Raw genomic sequence first — 23855 nt, 5'->3', positions numbered from 1 at the left:
GGAAGCGCACTGTCAAGGAGGAGTCACACAATAGGACGAAACGGCCGTCCAGTGCTTCCAGGTTTCCAACGGTGGTCTAACATCAATCGGTTCATGATCTGAATCAAAAACTTAATAATCTCCACAACCCCTAAACTAATATAATAGATAGAATAATAACTAAAACAAAAACAATGGGAAGAAAAATGAAAGGAAACAAAAGTATATTATACGTACATATATATATATTTCTATTTATTTATTTAGGATCATGTTAATAGAAAACACATAAAACATAAAAGAAAACAATGCACAACACAATAAACAACAAGAATAGATAAAGAAATAGAAAAAGAGTATATAACTTGAATAGTATATTTTGATCTTCATATATTTATATATAGAAGTGAGTTCAGTTAAACTGATATCTGACAATAATGGTTCATTGGAATGAAATGATGAATTGATTGTAACATACATGAAAGTTTTTATATCAGTTACATCACAGTTAAAATGAAAGGGATTAAAGATTTCTTTATTAGTAGTATCATTATTTATTTATTCATTAATTAGTTTAACTGATAAATGCTTTCAAGTTCTTTTTTTCCAATTAACACAGATACAAGTACACACACACAAACACAAACACACACACAGACACACACACATACAGACACATACACGCACAGACACACAGAAACAAAATGATTATATAATAAAAGAAATGAGAATTATTCAAAATCACGATATCTTCTTGGTACTGAATTATAAAAACACATATGATATTCCGGGAAACATCGACAACGATGATATTTTTTAATTTCTTCACTACCAGATGGTACAAAACTCATGAAATACCATTCATTACAACCTAATTCTTGACATAATTCAAAACACTTTTTAGCTGTTGGTACAACACACATAAAATTTCCAGTAGCTAAGATAGAAAAAAAAAACCGAAAAAAAAACAAGGAAGAGGTTACTATTATTATTATTATTATTATTATTATTATTGTTATCATTATGAGTTCATGGATGAACTTTTTAAGAATAAATTCAATCTAAGTACTTAGATACAATCAATCGATTAAATCTAGACCATCATGAAAAACCTGGAAACAATAGACGGTTGTTTCGTCCTACTATTGAACTCTTCAAATATTTTGTTTATAAATAAGGTTTGTTCTAATGATGTAATCTTAAAAACTGTGAAAGTATTTACGAATTAATATTAAAATTGAACGTTATTAAATTGTTGAATTGAAAGATATAGTAACTAACTAATAATGACAATCTAATATAAGGATGGAGTTTCCCTCTTTTTTTTTCTCTCACGACAGTTGAATGATAGATCATATTTGATAATGGAAGTCTTTATTCAGACTTTATTCATTTCACAATATTAAGTAATTATCTTTCAAGATCATTAATGTGTAAACTGGTTGATTATGATTTGAGATAACCTCCCAAACATAAGTCACTAATAACAACATCATGTAATTATCATTTCAATAATGAATTCAAGTCACAGAGTAATATATCAACTCTGAGATGAAAGTAGATCCAGCAGACGAGTCCCGAATAGGACGAAACAATTTATTAGAGACAAATAAATAACACTGATTATATTTGTGAATACAAATAATAAAGAATGAGAAGAAAAAGTGAGAAGGAAAAAAGGAACGATCTCATTAGTGCAAACAATTTAATCACAGTCACAATAATAATAATACTAAAATAACGTAAAGATGGATGATGGATGATAGTAGAATCCAAGAGCCGCTTTTCGTCCTATGTGGGATTCGTCGGTTGGATGAAACTATAACTCAGAGTTGGTTTTCATTCTGGGACTTGAACACATTATCGTTCGCTTCAAACGCCGTCGCGTTATCCACTTAACTATTGAGTCCTGATGGCAACTTGATTGTGTAATAGAGTGAAGTTTAAATTCACTTGTTACTGTTTTCTTAGATCTTCTGAGTTCAATTCCTAAAGTGAACATCAACTCTGAGATGCAAGTACATTCATCTCACGAGTCCCAAGTAGGGCGAACCGTGCGTCCTAGATTTTATCACTAACCACTATATTAATATATATACCGTATGTTAAACAATTGAGAAGTGGTTACTTAGAAAACGGGTTATTTGCTTTTCAACTTAGTTACTATTTTGAACTTTGTCTTAGACTATTTAGTTTTTATTCATCAATTCAAAGATAACAAATTTGTTTTACTTTTTCAGCTTTAATCAAAATAGTTGTAATTAGAAATTCACTTAGTAATTGTATTACATAAATCTTACCATGGATAATAAGAACTTCAATTGACTAGTCTTTTATTGGCAATAGTAGTTTATATTTCAAATGTAAACTTGACTATATCCATAAAGAAACTGTACATAAACTATTGAACTATCAGAATGTATAGTTTAATGTGAATATTTCTATTTTTATTGATATAAAATAGTACATTATAACAAATTGTTTACATAAGAGAAAGCTAATTATCATCAATCAACTAGATAAGAAGTATTACGTAATGTAAAATTGTTGCCATGGTTACCTTCTCTCTCTTTTTTTATAAAATAGTTTTAATGTAGATTATATAATTGAAAATTATCAAGCGAAGTTATCATTATTTATACGGATAAAGCTGAATATCACAGAATATCTTTAAGTTCACTTGATGTTGTTTTACTCGTATCTTCCCATTGCACGTACATCCAGATGACGAGTCCCAAATAGGACGAAACGCGCGTCAAACTGGATTCCTATTTACGATTCGTCGTCTTTTCTTAAAAAGCTTATGACTTAAGGCTATATTGAGGCAATCCGCATAGGATGCACATATGCTAACATGTCACGGATCAATTGTAGTCCTAAATAAAAGTCGAAAGATACAAGCAAAACAACATCAAGTGAATTTAAGCTTCACCTCATTGCACAAGCAGGTGGCTATCAGGACTCAGTGGCTAAGTGGATAACGTGATGGCGTTTGAAGCAAACGGTACTGGGATACAGGAACATCCAGTTGACAAGTCCGATAAATGACGAAACGCACGTCGTGGATTCCACTGCTAGGAGCTATCCATCTTTGCTTAAAAATATCTGTATATGTTCATTACTTAAACAAAAGTTATTCACCATGTGAAATATGAAACTTATTCAAGTTTTATATTGACAGGTTCCTACACATCTAAGAGTGGAGGTGATATTTCTTAAACAACTGAAATAAACGATTTATTTAGTATACATTGATTAAAATCACAAATGTCATTTGGCCGGCCAACAAAACGTTCCATATCAACGATTTCAACAACGAATTCTTCTGATGTATATATATTAAGAGACACAAGATAATCCACACATTTAAAGAATCTAAACAACACCATGAAGACATTCATTGATACAGTAAAAAATAGGTCAGTATAGTTATTGTAATAATATAATGAATAACGAAGATCCGTTGCTTCCTACTCATAAACATACTGATCCAAAAAGATTTAAATAGGGAGTATAGTAGAAGTATGAATATATGATTTATCATACCAATATCAACATACGAAGATTAATGTCAAGATTGTTCAGTTCTCACATTTCACACCACCGATCGATCTTAATTAGACAATCGTTGGAAACCAAAAACCACAAAATAACTATTTCATCATATCTCAAGTTTATTCACCAGTTCCCACTCATAATACCATCCAGCCACTCACACTCCACCATTTCAACTTCACACTACACACTTCAATATACAATCACCTACATGTCGAACTTCATCGAGATGTGACAATGTGAGACTATCTTCCATCAAATGTGGTCGATATCTATCCATCTCACATGCAATATGGTTGAATCAACCCTATTCTCAGCATCTACACAGAACACTGCCAATCACATCTACTACTCAATCACTAGTGAGTGCAATAATATTACTATTATTACCATTAGTGTATTGGTTTGTTGAGCATTGCCAATTTTGTATAAATTTTAAATGAGTGGTGAAATTCAGTTAGATAGCGACTGTTGATGAGTGTGATACTGTGACGAATGAGGTGACTGATGCTTCCTGTCGTCTGATAGTTATCCGGCCAAGATCATTCCTGTATGTAATGTAGGAAACTTTAAATATTTTCATCAAAGTTGTAATCTACATTATTGGTTATCACCTTATAAAATGAAGGATTTTGATTCCTATGTTCAATTCGGATTTATCATGAAAGAAGTATATTAGTATCAGAAGGAGTTTTGTGGATATTATAGTAATTTTAATAGTAGAGATCATGAGTCAATTGAAGCGGGATCGTGGATGTGCACTGTCAAGTAGAAGTCGCACAATAGGACGAAACGGCCGTACAGTACTTTCAAGTTTTTAATGATGGTCTAACACCAATTGGTTCATGATCTCAATCAAAAACTTAATAATCCCCACAACCCTACAATTTGTAATTTTAATAGTTAATATCATAAGACAATGGAAGCTAGATCAACATGAAAAACCTAGAAATACTAATTATCCGTTTCGTCCCAGTATAAGACTACTCACCAGTATTCATTCACGATCCAACCTCATGAAATTCGAATCCTGATCTTATCAATCTCGCACATGAGTGCTTAACCTCTACACCACTGAGTTTCAATGAACTCATGATTTCAATCATTAAAATTACTATCATATTCATAAAACTCATTCTGAATATAATTTGTACTTTATATAATTTATGATGATTATTGTACCGCATACATGATGTTACTATTTTTATATTATTAAATAGTGTATTCATTATTGACTACAATATTGTCATTATAACAAATAAAACTATAATCATGTATTATATCCTTGTATAAAGTATTCAAAATTGATCTGTATCCAATGATAATTACACAGGATATTAAATAAATAGTAATATAGATTAGTGATTTCATTGTCAACATTATTATTGTTATTTTTGTCATTATTGTACTAATGAAAAAGGTTAATCGGATATATTGTAAAAGAACACCACACACACACACACACATACACATACACAAAATAAAAGGAATTCGTCACTGTACATGTATTTTCTATTTGTTTGTTTGTTTTCCTCATTCATTTATTCATTCCACTCATCTGTTACAATGATGGGCTATTATAGTCCCGCCTACAAATTGTTGTTTGTATCATAATAATGATCAAATAAACAGATGTTAATCGGCATAAATGTAAACAAGATATTCATAGATAATTACATAATAATAGAATTCCATTATTGATATGATTTCAATTTGTAGTCACGTAATTTAAAGGAATACTTACGTAAATAAACCTCGATTCTATATATAAGATTTTATTAGTAATGGTAATACTGAATGAGAATGATAACTACACTACTACCACTACTACTACTACTACTACTACTACTACTACTACTACTACTACTGCAGCGACAACAAATGTAGTGAACAAGAACACCGGTAAGGTCAATCGAATGTATTTGACACAAAATTATAGGGCATCTCAATAAAATCTGAGAACTTTATATTAAATCGTTAATTTGCAAAATGTCCACCAATTGTCTCAAAACGCCTCACAGTTCATTGTTCTTACATTTTCATACAAACTGCATTCTATTCCCGCTTTCGCTTTCTTGATCTTCCTTCATCTTCTGCTGCCAGACATTACACTCCTGATTCGCATAATACACTACTTATATCAATAAAACTAGCACGCACCACACTACTACTACTACTACGACTTCTACAACACCAACTACTACTACTACTACTATTACTATTAACACTACTGCTAATACTACTACTACTGATAATAATAGTAGTATTAGTGTTAATAATGATAATATTACCATAACATAAAGTAGGTGTCTTTTTTGAACATTTAACACCTACCACAACAGGCAACAGTAAAAGTTTGATCAAAGTACAAACATTATGCATTATCTTTGAAAGTCTATAGTTATAAAATCCATAATGATGATATTACAATTGTCAAGAGTAAAAAAACCTACATATATATATGTATAGACATGGTAACTATGTTGAAATGAATCATTTCTAAACTTAGATAATATATATATGAAATCACATATAGGCTATAGTTTAATTATTTCCATTCATAATATCATCATTGTATAAGATTCCAACTAATATTAATGGGACATTATGTTGATAGTCAAAAAAAGGTAATTAAAATGTAACATCCAATATGTTAAATATACACGCCCCCCCTTCACTCTTTTAACACAAAACGGTTACATATATACCACCAAAAAAATTAAAATCAATTTATTTACCATTATGAAATTGATAATTTTTTTCCGGGCATGGTCTTGTAAACTTCAAATCTTTCAAAAGTAATCCATCATTATGTAATGCTGAAATAAATTATAAAAAGAAATAGGATCGTTAATTTAACTAATAATGAAGTCATATCAGAGGAGTTTTATGGATATTAGAGTAGTTTCGATGGTTTAGATCATGAGTCAATTGAGGTTAGATCACCATAGAAAACCTGGAAGTACTGGATGGCCGTTTTGACTTATTGTGAGACTCCTCAGAAGTGCGCATCCACGAGCCTACCTGGCGAGATTCCAACTCAGGACATATCGATCTCGCATGTAACGCTTAATCTCTAGACCACTGAGACGGCCGGTATTTAACGGTGTTGATGTTTAATTTCAACTAATCCACGAAATTGAGCCACCGTCCACCATTGTCTTCAGTGAGTTACTATCTTGCTACTTACTTTATATACAGAATTACGAAATAAAAATAAAGCAACGATTATTTGTACTAGTCTTAATTCATGATTATAAATAGTCATTATTGTTTAAAGTATTATTTGATATCTAAATTTCAAATCATGTCTAATTTATAGGTATCCTATTACCAAAGTTGGACTTGATAGTTGCAAAACAAATTGAGTTAATAATAAATATATTTTTTGTTATATCCCAATGAGTAGAAAAATTGTATTTCTGACGATGTTTCGTGACTTAATGCGCATCCACGACCTCGCCTAGAGAGATTCGAACCCAGGACCTATCAGTCTGTCAGTTTTCCCTAGTGGTTTAGCTTCAATTGACTCATGATCTCAACTATTGAAATTAATATAATATCCACAAAACCCCTCTGATATGAATCAACATATGCTCACTAGTGACTGGCTTCAAAAGGTAAGAAGCAGTAAGAAGCAGTGAACAGTGGAGTTCATCCGTGTCTGTTGTGAGATAATAACTCATCGAAGACAATGATGGATGTGTCGCTCGATTTCGTGAATCAGCCGAAGTTAGACATTAACACCGTTGGATGCCGGCCGGATCAGTGTTGTAGTGGTTAAGCGCTCGCGTGCGTTACTGATAGATCCTGAGTTTGGATCTCACGAGGTGGAATTGTGTATTCACACTGCTGTGAAGTCTCACAATATGACGAAACCGCCGTCCAGTGATTCCAGGTTTTCCATAGTGGTCTAACTTCAATTGACTCATGATCACAACTATTAAAATAAAATGATGTTTATCATTTGGATAAATTGTAATTCTATTAATATTGATTATATTGTTATCAGTATGGGGATTTGTGAAGATTGTACTATTTTTACTGTTCGAATCACGATTCGATCTAAGCTAGACTACCTGAGAAGTTTCATACTAGAACCAAACGGCCATCTAATGCTTCCAAGTTTTCAATGAAAGTCTAGCTTAGATTAACTCGTCAATTCAATTGTGAAAATCATATTCTTCTATTATCAATTAATAATTAAATAAACCACTTAATGTAGAAAGTAACTAAGCCATTCATAAGGAGTATTTAATTCACTGAGAATGATAGTTCATTACAAATTATTTGAAAGAACTAACTATCGAGGGATAGATGGATGACTTCATATTTTCTATTTTCTCTTGAATGTTTCTTTATCTTTTTATTTATTTAAGTGATTGTTTTGTAAAACAAACTATCTCATATTCAAATATGAGTATTTTTTTTATCAACGAAATGAAAGTATTATCAGAATAGAGATTTGTGGATACTGTAGTCATCTTTTTTTAGTTGACTTCATGAGGCGATTCAACCTAGACAATCTTGGAAAACCTGAAAGCACTACACGACAATTTCGTTTTAATATGAGATTCCTGATCTACAATCCTGCATACAGGAGTCGAACATAGAACCTTCGGTCTCCTGCGCGAATGCTTAATCTTTAGACTACTGAACCGTCCACTATTGTATTCAGTCAATAAACTATCTCTACAACAGTCACAGTCGAATTCCACTTTCCACGGCTTCTCTCTAAAACTCCAGGAAATCCACGAAATCCGGGGGTTTATTGTATGGATATTTGAGTAATTTTTATTTTAATGAAAGTATATTACATTACATAAGGTGGATCTGTTGCAGATGTGAAAGCGCGGATCGGTAAAGCAAGAGAAGCATATCTGCAATTAAAGAACATCTGGAACTCAAAACAACTGTCAACCAACACCAAGGTCAGGATTTTCAATACAAATGTCAAGACAGTTCTACTGGGGCGGAAACTCGGAGAACTACAAAAGCCATCATCCTGAAGATACAAGTGTTTATTAACAGTTGTCTATGCAAAATACTTCAGATCCGTTGGCCGGACATTATTAGCAACAACCAACTGTGGGAAAGAACAAACCAGATCCCAACGGAGGAAGGAATTAGGAAGAAACGCTGGAAGTGGATAAGACACACATTGAGGGAAGCACCGAACTGCATCACGAGGCAAGCCCTCACATGGAATCCTCAAGGCCAAAGAAAAAGAGGAAGACCAAAGAACACATTACCCCGAGAAATGGAGATGAATATGAGAAAAATGAACAAGAATTGGATGGAACTAGTAAAGACGGCCGAGGACATAGTTGGTTGGAGAATGGTGGTCGGCGGCCTATGCTCCATTAGGAGTAACAGACGTAAATAAGTAAGTAATATTACATTACATAATCACATCATCTTATATCTATATAGAAATCTACCAGAAATGACAGTCATTCATCTTAAACGTTAAATTAACCTATTAAAGAGAACTTATACAAAACATACTACTAATAGTAATGATAATAAATAATTGATATAACTTACCTAACCCATTAATTTGATCGCTAACCATTAAAACAATTCCAATGATTAAAATATATTGGTTTGTTATAATAATTGTAGATTTTCGATGAAACATTATTCTTTCTTTTTTTCTTTTTTCTTTCTTTCTTTTTGTTTATATCACTGTGTTCTCTTATAATTAATTTTCTGTTTTTTTCTTCTTTTTATAATGAAAATATCAATATAGTTCACCAACAAGAACAAAAAATCAACAACAAAAACAAAACAAACAAGATTCAAAAACGATGAAACAAAAAAAAGAAAAGAGAAAAGAACTTGATTTGTGCTTTACTTTCAAAATAATAAAATGAACTGATTTTTTCTTGTGGTTGTTGTTCTTGTTGTTGCTGTTGTTGCTGCTGCTGAACGAATACTATTTAATGAATTGAATTAATTCAATGGTGAACTGATCTATATTTCTATGGTTTAAATACTCTGTCACAATTGTTATACATTCAATAATTTATAATAAGAATGAATGAAGAGATGAGTAACTATGACAGATTATTTTTTTTCTTGTTTTTTTTCTTTCTTTTCTTTCTCTTTTGTGTGTGTGTGTGTGTGAAAACGTCTAAGAAATTTTTCTATAAAAATAATAGAAATGTAGAATAGATACGTATCAATGTGAAATATAATAGAATATAAATGGATATGTAGAATTATATAACCGTATAAAGCATTTTTGTCTTTTAATAAGCGTGGGCTATCCTCTTTTGTTGAGAGCCAATCAAATTTCAATAAGCCAAAATAATCATTGGTAATCATATTCATAATTTTTAAAATTATTTTTAATATATAAAAACGATTATTATTATTAATCAAAGGTGGATAGTGACTAGCAGTGGAATCCAGGATGCATGTTTCTTCCTATTTAAGATTTATCAGCTGGATTTTACCTGTATCTTAGAGTTGATGTTCAAGTCCCAGAGTGAACATCAACACTGAAATGAAACTAGGAATCGTTGCATAGATTGTAGAAAATTTGTAGCCATAAAATGATATATAAAATATGCAGGTTTATCCAGTTAACAAGTCCTAAATAGGATGAAACATGCGTCCTGGATTCCACTACTAACCACTATCCATCTTTGCTGATAATGCTTGTGAATTAAGGTAATATTGAGGCAATACACACAGTATGCACATAAGCTAATAAGAGACTGATTAATTGCAGTGCTGAATATCAATGGGAAGATTCAAGTAATCAACATCAAGTGAAGTTAATAATAATAATAATAATTACTACACTAATATGGTGTTATAAACATTGAATAATTACATAATTATAAATGTTGTTATGTTGAGCTTATAAATTACTAATGTCATACATTTGCATATTGACTGCTTGAATCTTCTTATTGATATTTAAGACTGTCATTAATAAGTTCGTTATTGTTATTTATGGATCTTGTGCAAATTGCTAAGGTATCTTCTTAAGTTACAAGTATTATAAGTAGAGATGGATGGTGGCTAATAATGAAAAACAGAATATGTGTTTCATCCTATTTTGAGACTAATTGAATAAATAACGTAATGACGTTTGAAATGATTGGTACTGAGTTCGAGTCCCAGAGTGAACATTAACTCTGATGTAGGATTATCCAGCGGACAAGTCGTAAATAGAACGATTCCATTACTAGCTACCATTTATCTTTGCTTATAATACTAATGTACGTGTTTTCAAATTGGAAGCGATGTAGTTTCAAACGCTTAATTAATCATTCGATTATTAATAAACTCCTTGGATTAATATTTTCATTATAAATATCTATTTAAAATTGCTATATGTCTACCTTCAATAGACTTCCTGTACTAAACAACTATCTTCCATAGTTTCAACGTATTAGGATTAAAAGGTGGTTCATTAATTCCTAGTTTCTGGTAGTTGTCTAACAATCTTCACAAATTTTGATCGAATTCTAGAACACATCTTCGTAGTTCCAGTGGATAACAATGACCAATAGAATTGAACTGTATTATCCACCGAAGACAATAAACTGAATTCAAACACATAGACCATTGATATAGAAGTCAATTGTAGTATATCATTGTAACTATTTCAAAAATATTCATAAAAGCATTTATAAGATGTTCGTCTAGCAAACTAAAATGTACTTCTATATCTTGTAACTTACAAGATGCATTGTTTGAGTTTTTCCGTTATTGATGTCAATTTCTTCAGTTGATCAATATTTTTTGGCTTATGTGCTGGTCAAGTGGAACATCTCGATAGTTTCATTGAGTCATAAGCATTTCTCTGTTTACCACTGTCAAACTCAGTTTAAAATCTACTTAAGCTACACATATGCAGAAAGAATATCTTAACATGAACAACAAGACGATTCAAACGACTTTACAGATGGATTAAAATTCGTCCCCATTCCACAAACTAGTGGCGATCTGAGAATGAGGTTATAGTGTGCAATCCGTTGGTCGTCTGAAGCTAAAGATAATGAATACCTATGTGAACAACAATAAATTTAGTTAGATCCAGCTGAGGAGTTTTAAATAGAAGGAAATGTACCTCCTGGATTCCACAGCTAGCCACAACCAAACTATACTTATAGAACCTATACGTTTATCAGCATTTTTAAAACTAAGATGGACTAGAGCCTTCTTCTTAATATATATATATATATATATATATATATATATATATATATATATATATATAATCGATCAGCCGTAATGGTGTTAACACGTAGCTTCACTGATTGCTCAATGATTACACCATTTAACTTTCGACTACGAAGCTTTTAATTCAGCTCAAACTTTTATAATCGATAAACAGCACTAAAGGCAACTGGAACTAGGTAGACAAATCTGAACCTAGTTGGTGAGCTGCCAAAGCTTCATACCTACGCGCACATACTAAATAATAAAATATTTTTAAAAGTTCGGATTTCGAGTTTTATGAATATGATAGTAATTTTAATGGTTGAAATCATGAGTTCATTGAAACTCAGTGGTGTAGAGGTTAAGCACTCATGTGCGAGATTGATAAGATCAGGATTCGAATTTCATGAGGTTGGATCGTGAATGAATACTGGTGAGTAGTCTTATACTGGGACGAAACGGATAATTAGTATTTCTAGGTTTTTCATGTTGATCTAGCTTCCATTGTCTTATGATATTAACTATTAAAATTACAAATTGTAGGGTTGTGGGGATTATTAAGTTTTTGATTGAGATCATGAACCAATTGGTGTTAGACCATCATTAAAAACTTGAAAGCACTGTACGGCCGTTTCGTCCTATTGTGCGACTTCTACTTGACAGTGCACATCCACGATCCCGCTTCAATTGACTCATGATCTCTACTATTAAAATTACTATAATATCCACAAAACTCCTTCTGATACTAATATACTTCTTTCATGATAAATCCGAATTGAACATAGGAATCAAAATCCTTCATTTTATAAGGTGATAACTAATAATGTAGATTACAACTTTGATGAAAATATTTAAAGTTTCCTACATTACATACAGGAATGATCTTGGCTGGATAACTATCAGACGACAGGAAGCATCAGTCACCTCATTCGTCACAGTATCACACTCATCAACAGTCGCTATCTAACTGAATTTCACCACTCATTTAAAATTTATACAAAATTGGCAATGCTCAACAAACCAATACACCAATGGTAATAATAGTAATATTATTGCACTCACTAGTGATTGAGTAGTAGATGTGATTGGCAGTGTTCTGTGTAGATGCTGAGAATAGGGTTGATTCAACCATATTGCATGTGAGATGGATAGATATCGACCACATTTGATGGAAGATAGTCTCACATTGTCACATCTCGATGAAGTTCGACATGTAGGTGATTGTATATTGAAGTGTGTAGTGTGAAGTTGAAATGGTGGAGTGTGAGTGGCTGGATGGTATTATGAGTGGGAACTGGTGAATAAACTTGAGATATGATGAAATAGTTATTTTGTGGTTTTTGGTTTCCAACGATTGTCTAATTAAGATCGATCGGTGGTGTGAAATGTGAGAACTGAACAATCTTGACATTAATCTTCGTATGTTGATATTGGTATGATAAATCATATATTCATACTTCCAATATACTATCTTTTAAAATCTTAATAGATTTCTTTGATGAAACAAGGAATCGCTGCATTGATTGTAAACTTTTTGTAGCCATAAGATGATATGTATATGCAGGTAAATCCAGCTGACAAATCCCAAATGGGATGATACGCAATCCTGGATTACAGTTCTAGCCACTATCCATCTTTGTTTAAAAAGCTTGTCACTTGAGGCAGTGCGCACAAGATGCACATATGTCAACAAGAAACTGATCAATTACAGTCCTAAATAACAATAGGAAGATACAAGTAAAACAACACCAAGTGAATTTAAACTTCACTCCATTGCATAAAATAAGTAACTATCAGAACTCAGTTGCTAAGTGGATAACACAATGATGTTTTAAGCAAACGGTACGGAGTTCGTGTCCCGGAGTTTATGCATGTACATCCATGAAACGAGTCCTAAATAGGACAAAACGTGCATCAAACTGGATTCCACTACTAGCCACTATCCATCTTTACTTAAAATGATATATGTATATATGTGTTAGTATTTTTATTCACTATAAAACTGTTTCCAATTTAATCGTTTACCTTTTAGTTCACACAAGTTCTTTTTTTGTTTTATAGATTTCTAACCAACTATGATTTTTTCTCTCGTTTTTTTCTCTTTTGTGCTGTTGTTGTTGTCGTTGTTGTTGTTCTCATTTGAAATAGAACTTTATTTGTCTAATACATTAAATAGTTCATCTGTATTATCTTATAATTAACTGTTAGGCGCCAAACAAATTATTTATACAATAATTTTTATTTCTATTTAGATTTCTTACTCGTCTACTGCTATTAATTTATTGTTAGGTAAGTTGTTAAATGTAACTGTTTTGTTGTTGTTATTGTTGTGGTGGTGGTTGTTGTTAGTTTACCTTGTTCTATGAATGGATTCTATTTGATTTAACCGCTTAACTTTGTGTACTTAACATATTTTAAATGTTAGTTTTATTCCAGTATTTCTTTTAATCAATTATTGAAATTTAAAAGAATCAAGAATAATTCAGTTGAAGTTACTCAGTAACTTGGTTACTTAATTACTTATCCCTGTTATTCCTTGTAGAGAAGAATAGATTACTCAACAGCATTCTCCATTCAATTTTGTCCTGTTCTAAGAAAATGGGATCCAATAATGTAGATGATTAACATCGACCAGGTAATCATCTTTCAACGTCATTGATCAGTGATAGTTTCACATTCAACATTGTCGAACTCCAATGATTACGATTTGTGTCATTACAACTCAAAAAATTTACCTATGAAAATTAATCACCAGTGAATAATTAATATTACTTAGTCACTTGCTTACACTTGTTAATCCTCACGGAGGACCATAGACCGCCTACCACCACTCTCAGTCCAACTCTTTCTTGGGAAATCCTTTCCAGTTCTTTCCAGTCGCTATTTATTCTTTTCATATCTCCTTTCAATTCCCAACCTAGTGTGTTCTTCGGCCTTCCTCTTTTCCGCTTCCCTTCAGGATTCCAAGTTATGGTTTGCCTCGTGATACAATTTGGTGATTTCCGTAATGCATGTCTTATCCACTTCCAAGGTCTTTTCCTAATTTTCTCTTCACTTGGAAGTTGGTTTGTTCTCTCCCACAATAGGCTATTGCTGATGGTACCCGGCTAACGGATATTGAATAGACAATATTGCATAGACAATCGTTTATAAATACTTATACCTTCTTGATGATGGTTGTAGTAACTTTACACGTTTCAGCTCCATACAATAGGACTGTCTTAACATTCGTATTGAAGATTCTGACTTTGATATTAGTTGACAGTTGTTTTGATTTTCATAAGTCCATCAATTGTAGGGATGCTATCCTTACTTTACTAATCCTCGCCTTTACATCTGCATCAGATCATCCTTGTTCATTGATGATGCTTCCTAGGTACATGAATGCTTCCATCTCTTGTAAAATTTTCTCCATCAAGTGTAATTGGACCGATGTTCTTCATGTTGTATTTGAGGATCTTGCTTTTTAACCTTCTATATGTCAAGACCTATAGCTTTTATAATGTTTCTACCAGTCCTAAGAATGGGTAAAGAAGGAATGTTTGGTATGGCGTCAGCGACCTTATCCCGTAGTTTACAATCTTAATATATTCATAATATTGTACAGTTTTATTTTTATCATCATTAAATCACTATTATTATTTTAACCAATCAACTTCATAGAATAATAGGCATCCATTTATTTCATGATCATTTTCTTTTTAGCTGCTTATAATGTGAATCTTTAAGATCCTCTTGAAGATGAATGAAGAAGAACAACCACAAAAAAATAAATCGATTTATTGATTACACTTTCTGTTCTATAAATATTGATTTTATGCAAGATGTCATAGATACCAATAAATTGGTTAATTTAACAAAGTAAAATAAGTTTAGGATCAATAAATGATTTATAAATAAAGAAAAAGAAGAAAAACAATTTATAACTAAAAGTAATCGAAAATGATATTACGTAATTGTATATTTAAAAGAGAGGGGGAAAAAAAAGAAGAAATCAATAGGGTACTGTAAAACTTGGAACTAGTTCTTCTGTTTTTGAATTCATCATTTTGATGAGATTATAATTTATGAATGACCATTGAGTAATGTTAAAATGACCTTGGGAATATTTATCTAGTTCTTACTTACTTACTTACACCTGTTACTCCTCGTGAAGGAGCATAGGCCGCTCATCAGCATTCTACATCCAACCCTGTTCTGGGCAATCCTTTCCAATTCCTTCCAGTTCCAATTGATCCTTTTCATATCTGCTTTTATTTCACGACGTAATGTGTTCTTTGGCCTTCCTCTTTTACGCTTCCCTTCAGGATTTCCAGTTAGCTCTTGCCTTGTGATGCAGTTTGACGATTTGCGTAATGTATGTCCTATCCATTTCCATCGTCTTTTCTTAATTTCTTCTTCAGCTGGAAGCTGGTTTGTTCTCCCCCACAGAAGGCTGTTGCTGATGGTATCCGGGCAATAGATGTTGAGTATCTTGCTTAGACAGCTATTTATAAATACTTGCACCTTCTTGATGATGGTTGTTGTACTTCTTCAAGTTTCAGCTCCGTACAGTAGAACTGTTGAAATATGTTAACATTCTGGTTTCGATTAATGTTGAATATGTTTCAGGATACAAACGATAAGAAAAAAAGAAATGATGAAAAATAACCTAAATTCATCATATTCTGTTATTGATTGAGATCAAGAACCGATTGATGTTAGACCACCATTGAAAACCTGAAAGCACTAGACAGTCGTTTTGTCTCATTGTGGGACTTAGCAGTGCATATTCATGATTCCACTCTCGGGATTCGAACGCACGGCTTTCAGTCTTGTGCGCGAACGCTCAACCTATTAGACCACTTAGCCGGCCGGCATCCAATGATGTTAATGTCTAACCTTAACCAATCCACGAAATCTTCCATTGTACTGAGATAGATAGTTATTTGTTTTAATGTTTAAAACTGTAGTGAATAAATATGGCTAAATGAGATTATTTTATTATTATTATTATTATTATTATTATTATTATTATTGACTTTATTCAACATTACATGTTTGGTACAATATAGAATTCTCGGCGGAAAGTATTCCAACAAGTTTTCGTTTCTTATTTCTTGATCGATTCTAACGATAGCATATTGAGCAATTGCCGATTGGATGTTAGCAGTTGAGGAATCAAAATTCGAAAAATGTTCATTCTTTTCGATATATATATATATATATATATATATATATATATATATATATTGCCAGCAACCACAATGTCTCTGATTGTGTTCTTTCCTAATTTGTACAGTGAAAGGTTGTGAACAATTCATTAACTCATCTGAATAGATTATGTAATTAATGATTTGTTACAAAACAAACAAAAGAAACAGATAAATTGTTGAAATATCTAGATGGCAAGAACAGATAGTCCAGATATTCAAGCAAGTCGCTTGTTATCTATAAATTAAATTGAATACTGCTCCACAACATATACTACGTATTCACATGTGCAAGTGAGATAGAATGACAACAATGAATAAAATACAATGTAAAGAATCACAAGTAATAAACACCTGGAGTAAAACCTATACTGGGTGTAACTGACCATAGGTTTATATATTCAGATCAAAACATGGCACAAATCCATGAAATCACTGACAATTTGACTGAACCATGTTGGTAAGTGTAGACTACATGGTTGGGATGCATGAGACGATATCAATCGATGGTTAGAGACCTTGAATGACATGGCTCAAAATCATTTGCAATGGTGCAGATGCATCCACTCTTTGTGTTCTCCCAAATTCTAATCTTCTGTATTCTTCATGTCCCTTTCTTTTTCCTCTTTCCAAATTGATTTCACTGGATTATACTTTTTGAATATCATCTTTAAAACCTAATCTTTCCTATTGCTGCTTATACTTTTACTACCTTTACCACTATGGGATTTGAATCGACAACTGCATCTCTGTGTTAAGGCAGTATGTCGACTCGAACGGATGTACGTACGTACAAAGTTCTATGTTGTTGCTGATTAACCGACTGACTGACTAACTGACTGACTTCGTATAATTCCATGCTAATATATAATCAATCTAACTAGACAACTAAACTTATATAGAATGATCAATATAACTATCTAATCTATTGTTCCTTATTATTGTTATATCAGTGTATTACAACTATTTATAGTTTACTGACTACAATGTATCTTGGCAACAATTAAATATATGTATGTATCTAATCATATTTGATAATCTAATGATTATAATTTATGATTTCTATTATCCAGTTAAATCTAATTATTCTTCATCTTCTCTCCTTTTTTTTTCATTTTTTAATCAACAAGCTAAATAAAATCTAATTCATGTCCAAAACTAAATGATTCCCAATTGTGATAATATTACATCATGATAATAATAATAATAGATATTACATATTTGTGGTTTATAAATATTTGACATTCTTCTATTCAATAGATTAATATACATATATAGAATCATGAATCTATCTTATACATTGAAATGAGTTGGGATTATATACAAACTTGTACGGTATATGGATACATATATATATATATATATATATATATATATATATATATATATATATATATATATATATATATATATACTTACTAAGAAGGGGGGTAGGTAGGTACAAGAGTAACTATGCATTTGAATGTACTATATAGATTAAATTAAATCCAAAAGCAATAAAGTATTACATAATCACATTAAATAGTTATATATATATATATATATATATACATTCGGAGGAAATGTTGTTGTTGCTGTTGTTGTTTTCTCCCGTTCAGGAATGCCGACTTAGATAAGAATTTTTTTCATATTAAATACTTATCAATATTCTTTTCTATAAGAAAAGAAAAGACAAAAACTACTGTATACATGAATGAACATACTGAATAAAACGTCATTTAGAATAGTTCTTTTTCTCTTTTTTTTCTCTTTTTCTTTTTTTCTGCCTGATACCAATGACGTCATTCGTTTCTCCTCTTCAAGACTCTATGTAAACATAGAGGTAAATTCATTTATAAAATATTTGGCATAATTTATGTTTTCTTAATCACTTGTGTTTTTTTCTGTTCTAGTCAATAAAATTGATAAACTAATTTTTTGTTCGATTTGGATACAAAGATAGGAGATTTATGGTTTCAAGAAAGAAAGAAAAAAAGAAAGAAACGTTTTACTCCAATAGTGTCTTTAAAAGTTGACACATTTCATAGTTTTTTGGGAGGGGAGGGGGAAAGGGGAGATTTAAAAATGTCTACAATATTTTGATGAAAATATTGATGAAAAAAGCAACATAGTTTTTTCCTGAAAGGAATTCTCTTTTTTTAATACATGCTATTGTAATTTTCTTTCGAAACTTAAAAAGAATATAGAAAGAACGAAAGAAAATAAACAATTTAGTTTTAACTACTTGTAAGTAGGCAAACTTATAGTGTAACATTTATCAGTACGATCAACTGAGCTTTCACGACCCAGAAAGACTTAAACGCCTTAGTTTACCAATCTCTGGCACTCTGTGGTTACTTCCTGTAGTGTCATATTCGGACTTTGTTCAATTTTACTCAAAATTCTGGTTCTAATATCGGCATCTTCGGGAGATTGGAGGCTGCACACAAACATGAGACACCGGTCTTCTCTCATTGCTGATAGTTTGAAGCGCTCACATTCACGGTTTACTAACCCCGCATGCTTCACCCAGTCATCATCACCTGCTTTTGTAATCTTGAGACATTGATAACGAGTATTAAACATGGATGACTGCTCAGCAAAGATTTGCGACAAAATTTCAATCGTTGCATCAAAAGAAAAATCTCTTGGATTCTTTGGAAGGATAAAGTTACTGTAACGTTCATGTTCAACAGTTCCAAGTTTTCGCATGAGTATTCTGACCTTAGCGGCATCATCAAGTTTTTTGAGGTCGACCTTGAACAAATCTTCATATTTATTGAACATGGTTTCAAAAGTAATGCCAGCCTAACCATCAAAATTAAATTCATGGATAGAATTAATGATCTGGTGAACATGAGATTTGAAGGGGTCATCTGTAGTTTCTTTTTGATTTAGGTTCATTTTCTGAGCTAGCGACTCTATCATGCGCATCTGGAACTGTTCAAAACGTTTTTCTTGGCGTTCCAGTGAGGCTTCAAATTGTTCAAAGGTAAATGACAAATTGGTACAATAACCCCGTCACCAGATGTTATATCTTGAATGTTGATTTCTTGATATACCGCGTATAACAGAGCACTAGAACACCTAAACCCTTCCAAGTCGCAATAAGAAGACAGGAGACTGATGAAAGGAATATTATTCCAAACAGTGTCAATCATAGTACAAAATTGTCAGGTATTTATAGTTTTAATTAAGAACGAAATCATCATTACAGTCCTCCAATCCGCATACAGGGGGCTATTAGCATTATCCACTCAGGAAGCTATACGTGGAAATTCTAGAATATTCTTCCAAAAGGTGATTGGATGAAACATCTCCGGCTCCTTCTGAGCCTCTTATAGCTTCTTCGAGTTCACCGGTGGTCCGTCGTCACAAGAATACTTAAGAACTTCTTCTGACATGTCAATTTTTTCTGTATCAAATGACCTTTTTGTTAACATCATTTCATGAAATAATGTATTTACAGTTTATTGATCACCGGGTGGTGATAAATTTCAGGTATGTCAAGTCTTTTTTAGTGTAGATCGAATCCTATCGACCAAGTTGGAATGTGGCCCCCAGTCCTACAAGAGGTCAGTCGCAACCCGGATAGCTCAATGGTAACGTTTCTGACTGTGAGGCTGGATGACACGAGATCGGATCCATCAGGCAGCATCAGTTCACTCAAGATTACAGGCGCACCTTGCTGACCAGTGCCAAGTAGCACAATGCATATTAAGCTGATGATTGGAACCAACTGTTTATCAATTAAAGACTAAACGAGTGGTTTTTATCTTGCATCATTTGTTTCACTTAAAGAAAATTAATGAGTATATACCTAACTGTGTGAAAGCAGGCTTCAATAAAGTTTCTTATGTAAATGAATAATCGTAACTGTTCACTGTTCTCCGACAGAACAAGCGTTTCTAGCACTTTTTATTGAATGTATCATTTCGATTAGTCATATTAGCTGTATCATTTCTAAACTAGTCTGGATTTCCATACTTATTGGGGTAATCCAGAAAATTCCTCGAAAATAATCCAAAAAAAGTTCCGAAAAACATCTTATCCAATCAGTATTCAATAGTAGTTTTGCCAGAAACATCTAGAAAGTGACAAATCACATGTTGCGTTCCTGATTGGATGATTACCTATGTTGCTACTAAGCTTAGTAACGCTTCAGAATTTTCCGGAAGCCAAAAGTCATCTAAAATGCTACACATAAACGAACTATGAAGTAAAGCGTTTCTTTCACATTTCGCGCCTTTCCTCTCTTGTTCAAGTCGCTGTGTAAATTTAACCTTGGGGGGGGGTAATAGAAGAGTTTAGCAACCGAATCTAGCGTTCAATTAACAGACTTATCAATACTTGAAACGTATAAGATAAAACCATGTAATTTATTGGATAGACAGCAATAAAAGTCCTATGAAGTTTATTACAACATTTTTTTTATTGTTTATTTATGTATTTGCTAAATAAAAGATCGATCGCAGCTAAAGCAATAACTGGAAGTCAGGAAGAATTGAATGGTAGTTCCTCTCTAGTTCGAAACTCATATTCAGCTTAAATTCACAGGTTTCAGAGTATATGACGAACGCATGTTATTTTTCAATCTTGAGTTCGAATTCCATAGTTTAATTAGTTAGTACCGTAGCACTACGTCCATTCAATATCGTTATTGATGCCGATATCGCTCAATCAGTTATGACTAGAAAGATATTGAGTATTACTTCTAGTATTAGATGAAGATTTCATACTTTGTCCAATCTTAATCATACACAAAGTTGGCAGCTTTATTTCTTAGCATTTACAACGTAAATTAATTACTTTTACTTGTATAATAGATGAGGTAACTTACCAGTGTTGTCCCTTATCAAGCCATAGTAGTAGATGCTCTCAAATTGTTATAATTCTCTCTTATTACAACCCAGCTATTCCTATTGCTTAGTATTCTTGGACACGAATACACTCAACAAGTCCCCAGGAAAAAGTTTATATTCCAAATAACAAGGTTAGATGCAAATAAGAAGCACAATAGTATATTTATAGTTTTGACATGAGAAGATTCTAGAGTGCTCCCCAAGTATTGACTAGCTCTGATTGGATAAGAATTAGCCAATCAGCATGCAGCAAAGTAATCGTGCATCGAGTATGCTTTAATCCAATCTATGTCCCGCTAACACAAATATAACGACAGAGTGGTCTCATCAAATGATCTACATAACTAGCTAGGTTCACGGGATAGATAAACTGGTATATGCATATTGAGTTGTTCAGTCATGGAGACTAATCTTTCGCATAAAGGCTTATAAAATAATGGACTATAAAATGATTTTCTTGATTAAATATCTTATCAATTGACGGTTTTTCAGCATATCGCTAGCAACTTCTACTGTAAACTGAAAGGTCATATAAAGTGTCTTACTATGAACAATCTAGGTTATATATAGATACACCTCTGTGTTGATTCATCATTTCTTTGCTAATTTGGCGCGCTAATTAAATGAACAGTGGTACTTTTCCTCGCTGAGTAAATTTTATTGTTTTGATCGTTTACTACGTATCAAGACTACTGTTTTCACTTGAATTGAATTTATTTCAGTTAAAGTATTCTATTGGAGTATCGTTTCTGTTTCTAAAGTAGTTTGTCGTGGGTACTTTTGAGTATTTTGTTTTCTATCGTATCTGTTGGTACTTTTGGTTCTAACAATCTACAGTTTTCCACTTATTTTGGTCATAGATCATTTTTGTCTCTGAGTATTGTTGCATCTAGTTCTTTTATGGAAAAAGACCCCTGTTTAATGACTGGACAGTGCAAAAAAAGCAATTGCCAACGTCCGGGCTGTCGTTATCCCGTTGAAAGCGGCATACAATGCGATGAGTGCAAAGGCTGGTACCACGAAGTTTGCACGAATTTAACGCCTGCGGCTTTTAAACAGTTCAGTAAAAACGGTTGCGTATGGCTTTGTCAACAGTGCCGTTCGGAAGTAAACTGCTTGCTAATGGAGGCCATCTCATTGGTAAATGCTACAAAAAGGTGTTTTGGCAAGCGTAGTCAGAACACATTGAATAGTACTAGGTCTGTCGACATGCATATTGGTGTGAAGCAAACTCAGGTGAGTTCGAAAACAGGTGACTCACACCGACCAAAAGAGGGAAAAACAGTCTTCAAAGAGGTCGGTCTTGACTAAAAACTCAAGAAAAGAAGTTTCTTCTGTTTTCCATCTTTTAAATGGTATCCAGCAGGAAACACCTGGAAGCCGCAATCGCAAGGTTCGATCGGTTTCTAGTGGGAAACATAACCTGACCTCACAAGTCGTTGACAACCCTCCGGAATCGCAAAGTATGTTTGACGCGACTGTGGTTGCTTCTCCAAGCAACGTTGACGAATGGGTACAGGTAGTAAGGAAGATACAACATAACGATATAAAAAGGAATCCTGCCCCCATAAAAGTAGTCGAGAAATCAAGGGCTGATCACAGTGACAGATCAGTTATTTTTCATAGACTCAAGGAGAGTGAAAGCTCTGAACGAAAAACTCGTTTTGAGCATAACATTATGCTGATAAAACAGCTACTTAATCAACTCATGCCTCAAAATATCGCCGAAGTCACCTTGCTAAAGGTGTACAGACTAGGTGGTCTAGTGAACTTGAAGCCTAATCAATCCAGACTGCTTAAAGTAGTATTCAAGTCTTCGAATGAACGCGACTTAATTTTACAGAATAGACATAAATTAAAGGGTTCAGGAGTTTTTATCCGTAAGCACTTGCCGTTGGCAAACCGCGTAAAAAGACGGGAAGCCGAAAAACAACTACTACTTGGGTTAGACGTTGGCGAATAGGACATAAAAATTGTAAATTTTCGGGTTGTAAGGCTTCGACAGAGAATGATGCCGAAGCCACTCTGGGTGAAGCACGAAGCCACTTAAATACGATTCGAACCTGTTACACTAATGCCCGAAGCTTGCTAAATAAGCGGTCGGAAC

The 23855-nt window shown here is 32.7% G+C and overlaps 1 protein-coding gene across 1 annotated transcript; it reads right to left on the bottom strand.

Annotated features, from left to right (window-relative positions):
* Positions 1-209: 209 nt before the first annotated feature.
* Positions 210-13259, bottom strand: MS3_00009909 (uncharacterized protein; the record flags this gene model as incomplete). Its single annotated transcript, XM_035733309.2, has 7 exons — positions 210-916; positions 6273-6353; positions 9082-9683; positions 9768-9966; positions 10994-11153; positions 11624-11718; positions 13173-13259. The coding sequence occupies 5 exons, from the start codon at positions 13257-13259 to the stop codon at positions 9604-9606; spliced, it is 621 nt and encodes a 206-aa protein (XP_035587234.1). The 3' UTR covers positions 210-916; positions 6273-6353; positions 9082-9603.
* Positions 13260-23855: the final 10596 nt, after the last annotated feature.

This window comes from Schistosoma haematobium, chromosome 1, assembly GCF_000699445.3.
Source record: "Schistosoma haematobium chromosome 1, whole genome shotgun sequence".
Lineage (NCBI taxonomy): Eukaryota > Metazoa > Platyhelminthes > Trematoda > Strigeidida > Schistosomatidae > Schistosoma > Schistosoma haematobium.
Note: the sequence above shows the minus strand (reverse complement) of the source record. Positions and strands in the feature narration are given on the sequence as shown.